Source organism: Vombatus ursinus, unplaced genomic scaffold (assembly GCF_900497805.2).
Source record: "Vombatus ursinus unplaced genomic scaffold, bare-nosed wombat genome assembly UNPS02014945.1, whole genome shotgun sequence".
NCBI classification, from domain to species: Eukaryota; Metazoa; Chordata; class Mammalia; order Diprotodontia; family Vombatidae; genus Vombatus; species Vombatus ursinus.
This window is the reverse complement of record NW_020954723.1, coordinates 20,459,242-20,466,186: the sequence shown is the minus strand read 5'-3', so window position 1 is coordinate 20,466,186 and position 6,945 is coordinate 20,459,242. Positions and strand designations below refer to the sequence as shown.

Below are 6,945 nucleotides of genomic sequence, written 5' to 3'. Positions count from 1 at the left end.
AAATAGTGAGTTCTTATCCCAGAAGCTGGAGTCTTTGGGCTTATCAAACAGTAGATTATTACAGTCATTGACTACTGTGTCTTGTGTACCTAAACTATTCCACTGATCCACCAGTCTACTTCTTAGCCAGTACCAAGTAGTTTTGATGATTGCTGCTTACAATCATCAATTTAAGATACAATTTAAGATCTGGTATGGCAAGGCCACCTTCCCTAGCATTTCTTTTCATTAATTCCCTTGATATTCTGGACCTTTTGTTAAGATACTTTTTTAAAAAAGCATAATTCCAGACTGCTTTCCAGAACAGTTGGACCAACTCATAACTCCAGCAGATGTGTAACAGTGTGTCTTCCTGAAGCCCTTCAAAAATGGCTTCTTTCCATCTTTTCTGGTAAGGTGAAACCTCAGCACTGTTTCAATCTGCATTTCCCTCTCTTTCAGTGATTTGGAACAATTGTTCAAACGTTAACATTTGAATTTCCTTAGAGAATCACTTATTTTTATCTTTTGTTCACTTATTTATTGTGGTGTGGCTCTTGGTCTTATACATTTTTGGTTAATTCCCTATATATCGTGGATATCAGGCCATTATCAGAGATATTTGAAGGAAAGCCCTTTGCTTTCAGAAGCACTAAAGACAATCAAAATGAAAAAGGTCATCACAACAAACAATATCAGGAAGAGGTCTAATAGGAAATTGCTCTGTGGGAGAAAATTTTTCCCTCTGTGTGAAGAAATGGGTAGTTTATTGTCAGCTTTTTAGACACATGTAGGCACAAGAATTTGTTTCTTACTTCAAGTCATCTCCTGAACTCCATTTTTAATTTCTGTCTCCACATTCTTTGGCATTAAAATGGCAATTGTTTGAATCACTGCTCCCTTGATTGTGAAAGTAAAAGGGAAACAGTAGTTCCTAGGGAGCTCCTAGGAGTTACTGCTGCCTGGCTAATACTCCATAGTCTTCCAAAGAGTGTACTAAGGAACGTGCCAGAATCCTAAGAGTCTCTGGAGAGCTCACATGAGCACTGAGACTCCTAAGTAGTTTCAACTTTGAAGTTGTTACATTTTCATGCTTCCTGGTTGTTTCCAGAAGTCCTAAGGGGAAGTGGAAGAAGATAGACTGGGAAAAGTAGGTAGCAGAACACTTTTTTCCAGAAACAAAAGCTTTCAACATCTGAGAGCCTCTCCAATCTTGAGAGAGACTGGATGATCTGAAGAGAGGTTGGATGACTGATCATTTGGAAGGAATACAGTATATGGGATTCATGTTCTAGAGAGTGATTAGATTAGCTGACCTCTGAGGTCCCCCTCTGAATCTAAGAGTGTATCATTCTAGTCTCTAGAATCTATGAGTCTAGTACCAGGAAGTACTAGAAGACTCTCCAACAACAGGAAGCCTTTGTATCTACACTCTATCTGTCTGTCTGTCTATCTATCCCTTATCTCTACTCACATGGCCCTCATCACTTCTGACCAGGGATGTTGCAAAACTAGACTACCAGTTTCTAATATTTACTCTCTCTAATCTATAGAGATCCCAAAATAATTTTCTGAAAAGTCTAACCATAAAACTTTGCTTTTTTTAAAAAAAGGAGAAAAAAAATCTTTTTTTTATGAAGACAGAAAAGCAAGAGTTAGAAAACCATTGTTATATATGGTGAATGAAATGAATTGTCAAAAACATCACAGGAGGGGGGGAAACACAGGCTCTGCCACTGTTTGTTCTGTACCTGTTTTGAGAGTAAAGGGCTCATTTTGTCAGTTGTGTTCACCAAAAGCTGGCAAATATGGGAATTATTATAATGTATGTAAAATCACTGAGCTTGTGCAAGTCCCTAGATCTATTTGGGGGGGGAGGGGGGAGCGCAAGAAGATTCTCTTTGGTGGCTCCTTATTGCCTCCGGGATAAAACACAAATTCCTTGAGATTTAAAGCTCTTCATAATCTGGCTCCAATCTAACATATCCAGGCTTATTTTATATTATTCCCCTTCACAACCTCTAAGTTTCAGCCAAACTGGTCCACTTGCTGTTCTTCAAACTTGGCATTTCACTCCCTATCTCTGTGACTGATGGCTGTGCCCCAGTGTTTGCCATGTATTTCACCTCTACCTCTTTGAATTTCTATCTTCCTCCAAGGCTCTTGTGCCCCCTCCTATGGGAAACCACTCCTGACAGTCCCCACTCTTTATCCCCAAAAGTGAAGTGTTCTATTCCTCCTCAGAGGATTATGTATATATTTACCTGTATCTATGTTGTATCCGCTCAATAGACTATAAGGTCCAACTGTTTACTGTTTTCTCTTTGTATCCTCAATGCCTAGTGTAATGCCTTGTATATTCTTGTTAGATTGGATTAAAAATGCACTGGAAATATACTAGCATCTAAGAGTTTAAAATTATCCAAAAGACAATGTTTTCAAATCAATAAGGACCTAAGTATGGGTAACAAGGTGATCCAGAAAAATTGTCTATTCTTTGTCTAATGCTTGACTTCCTCCTCTAGGTACTAATCTTGAGGATGATGGATGTATGGGCCAGACAGTTTCCTCTTCCCTGGTGAATGTACCCACAGAGCCCTTTGATCACTTCCTCACATTGCTAAGTGCTTCATAAAATGCTTGGGGACTGTTACGATGCTTCCCACCCCTCTTTTGTCTAAAAGGGACATTTCAGAGTCAGACAAAAAACAAATCACCTTACTTATTTTGGACATGGAAAAGGAAGAAAGCTATTTGTTCTAGGGGTCTTTCTATCCTACTTCAGTTATTATAAATGAACTTTGAATCTTGTCTCCTATAACTGGATTCTTTCTCATCTATAGCCTGTCAATTAGATGCTTAACTAAAAAGTAGAAATCTTCCTTTCCCCCCTGGGGTGGGGGGAACATATATATATATAATATATATATATATAATATATATACATATAGATGGATCATCACAAGTTAAGTGATTTTATATGTATTATAATAATTCTCAAATCTGCCAGGTTTCGGTAAACACAATTGATAAAATGAGCCCTTCACTCTCAAAACAGGAGCAGAATACAGTGGCAGAGCCTATATTTCCCCTCTCCTGTCATATTTTTGACAATACATTTCATTCATCATATACAGCAATGGTTTTTAACTCGTTTTTTTCCTCCCTTTTTGAAAAACTCAATTTCATTTTATTTTTGGTTCTGAACTCTCTCTCCCACCTTCCCCTCTCCCACCTACTGAGAAGGCAAGAACAAAATCCAACCTCATCTCTTCTACTTGTGTAGAAAGAGAGCCTATTCCAACTAAAAGATTCTGTGATTCTAAGGGCTCTGTACGTTGAAGAAAAAAATATATTTTAAAACAATGATTTTTAAAGATGAAATAGATGTGTCTGTAAGATCATTAATGAACTCTTTGTCTCTGTTAAGAGAGGTACAGTGTCCAAGGCAAAGGAGGTGATAATACTTCTTTACTCTGTTCTGCTTGGTTCAGATTAAATTAGATTCAATTCTAGGTACCACATTATAGGAAGAACATGGAAAGGCTGAAGAGTGTTTAGAGGAAGGCAAATAGGTTGGTGAAGGGCTTTGAGATCAAGCCATATGATAATTATCTGAATGAAATGGAGATATTTAGCCAAAAATGGGCATATTTAGGGAGAATTTGATAGCTATTTTCAGGAAGTGGCTGTAAGAAGCTCTGTCATTCACTAAACTTCTGTCTTCTGTCAAGATAGCTCAGTGAGCAGCTTCATCTATACCTTCTTGCCTTGCAACCATTCATGTGTCCAGTGGAGGACATAAAGCTGACCAAAAGCTGCCTCAGCAAGAGAGCAAAGAGGCATCAACATCTGACATACTGTTCCAAGCCCCAGTTAGCTTGCTGCCTCAGTCTCCTGAAGACATGATTAGATTGCTGGAAGAGTTACACTGGACAAAGAGCTGCTCTTGTATGACTGTTGTTCTCCCCAAAATGAAATCTAAAACCAAGGCCCCTATCCAAATGCATTTTGAGGAAATAAAAAAAATACTGGAGAACTTGCTTAGAATCAAGAAGGATCAGGTGAGAACTTAAATAGAACAATTAAACTGCTTTGTTGCAAGGTTATTTGTGGAACAAAGGAGGCAATCCCTCAAAGGTCTGAAACTAAGTATTTACCAGTTACTGTGAAATTAGCCTCACCTCAGGAGCTCCTGGCTCTGTCCCCACAGATCCCGGGTCTCTTCTGCAACCACATGCTTGTCCAGGTTACAGACATTGGGTTTTCGGGAGTAAAGCTTAAGGCATTGTTTCACCCAGTGACGCTGATAACCTGGGAGGAAGGGGTTTGGGATAAAAATAAATCCTGTACAAACAGAAGAGAAAATGAAGAAAATCCCATTATTAGCTGCTTGTTTGTCTTGACAGTTTCTTTTTTCTCTTGACAGCCTCCACAAACAACTCTGTCATAGCTCTTTACACCAGTTAGAACCATCATGTCTCATGTGAGTGTAAAACTAAGCTTTGATGGCAATGAATTCTTTAGCTTTCACTTTTTGGGTTATTCTCAAGGGCAGTGAGTATTTTATGACATTAAATATCAAATCAACTAAAATATTCATTTCATTTCAGTTTGTCCATGCATTGCCCAGAAAGTTTCCAAAAAGAAACTATTAATAGCCCTCTTTTAGGTCAATAATTTTTATTTATTTATTCATTTTAAACATTCATTTCCATAAGATTTTGAGTTCCAAATTTTCTCCCCATCTCATCTCTCCCACCCCAAGAAAACTTGCATTCTGAATACCCCTTCCCCTAATCTGCCCTTCTTTCTATCTCACCCCCCTCCTCAACCTTCTCTTATCCTCTTCCCCTTCTATTTTCCTGTAGGGCAGGATAGATTTCTATACCCCATTGCCTGTATATCTTATTTCCCAGTTGCATGTGAAAACAATTTTTAACATTTGCTTTTAAAACTTTGGGTTCCATATTTTCTCCCTTCCTCCCTCTCCACTCACCCTCATCAAGAAGGCAAGCAACTCTATACAGGTTATACATATGTAGTCATGCGAAACATTTCCATAGTAGTCATGTTGTAGAAAACTAACAATATTTCCCTTTATCCTATCCCACCCCCCCATTTATTCTATTCTCTCCCTGTCCTTTCTGAGAAGTGTTTGCTTCTGATTACCCCCTCCCCCAATATGCCTTCCTCTTTATCATCTCCCCGCTCTCTTATCTATCCCCTTCCCCTCTATTTTCCTGTAGGGTAAGATAGATTTCTATTTTAGGTTGATAATTTTGTATTTTTATATAAAATGCTCTTATATCCAGGCTTATTTTACATTATTCCCCTTCACAACCTCTAAGTTTCAGCCAAACTGGTCCACTTGCTGTTCTTCAAACTTGGCATTTCACTCCCTATCTCTGTGACTGATGGCTATGCCCCAGTGTTTGCCATGTATTTCACCTCTACCTCTTAGAATTTCTATCTTCCTCCAAGGCTCTTGTGCCCCCTCCTATGGGAAACCACTCCTGACAGCCCCCACTCTTCATCCAACTCTAATTTCTAATTAGCACATCCAACTCTAATTTTTCATTTCATTTCTCCTAGGCAGGGAAAGTTGATATAGCACAGGAATTTTTTTTTATTTAATATTTTATTTTCCATGTGTAAAAACAATTTTCAACATTCATTTTTAAAACTAAGTTTCGAATTTTCTCCCTTCTTCCCTATCCCCCTCATTGAGAAGGCAAGCAATTTGATATGGTTATACATGTATAATCATGCAAAACATATTTCCATATTACTCATGTTATAAAAGAAAACATAGACAAAAAACCCCAAGAAAAGTAAGGAAAGTAAAGAAAAAGGCATGCTTCAATCTGTATTCAGACTCTATCAGTTCTTTCTCTGGGAATGGAGAGCATTTTTCATGATAAGTCCTTCAGAGTTGCCTTGGATCATTGTATCTGAGAATAGTTAAAGTCATTCACAATTGATCATCTTACAATATTGCTGTTACTGTGTACAATGTTCTCCTGTTTCTACTCATTCCACTTCGCATCAGTTCACGTTAGTCTGTCCAGGTTTTTCTGAGATATCTACCTCATCATTTCATATATCACAATAATATTCAATCACAATCATGTACCACAAATTGTTCAGCCATTGCCCAACTGATGGGGATCTCTTCAATTTCCAATTCTTTGCCACCACAAAAAGAGCTGCTATAATATTTTTGTACATGTGGGTCCTTTTTACGATCTCTTTGGGATAAAGACGTAACAGTGTTGCTGGATTAAAGGGTATGCACAGTTTTATAGCCCTTTGGGTACAGTTCCAAATTGTTCTCCAGAATGGTTAGATCAATTCACAACTCCACCATCAATGTATCAATGTTCCAATTTTACTATACCTACTCCAACATTTATCATTTTCCTTTTTTGTCATATTAGCCAATCTGATTAGGTGTGAGGTGGTACCTCAGAGTTGTAGAGTTGTTTTAATTTACATTTCTCTAATCAATACTGATTTAGAGTACTTCTTCATATGTCTACAAATAACTTTGATTTCTTCATCTGAAAACTGCCTATTCATATCCTTTGACCATTTATCAATTGGGGAATGACTTGTAGTCTCATAAATTTGACTCAATGCTCTATATATTTTAGAAATGAGGCCTTTATCAGAGACACTCATTGTAAAAATTGTTTCTGGGAAACTTTCTGCTTCCCTTCTAATCTTAGTTGCATTGGCTTTGTTTGTGCAAAAACTTTTCCATTTAATGTAATCAAAATAATCCATTCTGCATTTTGTAACATTCTCTATCTCTTGTTTGGTCATAAATTCTTCCCTTCTCTATAGATCTGACAGATAAACTATTCCTTGCTCTCCTAATTTGCTTATGATATTACTCTTTCTGTCTAAATCATGTACCCATTTTGACCTTATCTTGGTATATAGTGATGAGATGCCTAGTTT

The 6,945-nt window shown here is 37.5% G+C and overlaps 1 protein-coding gene across 1 annotated transcript in view; it reads right to left on the bottom strand.

Moving 5' to 3' along the window:
• ALKBH1 (alkB homolog 1, histone H2A dioxygenase) overlaps window positions 1-6,945 on the bottom strand; it is a 37,945-nt gene that overhangs the window by 18,796 nt on the left and 12,204 nt on the right. Inside the window, exon 3 of the mRNA XM_027844719.1 lies at window positions 4,164-4,326. Coding sequence (XP_027700520.1) covers window positions 4,164-4,326 — 163 coding nt within the window. The remainder of the gene's footprint in view (window positions 1-4,163; window positions 4,327-6,945) is intronic.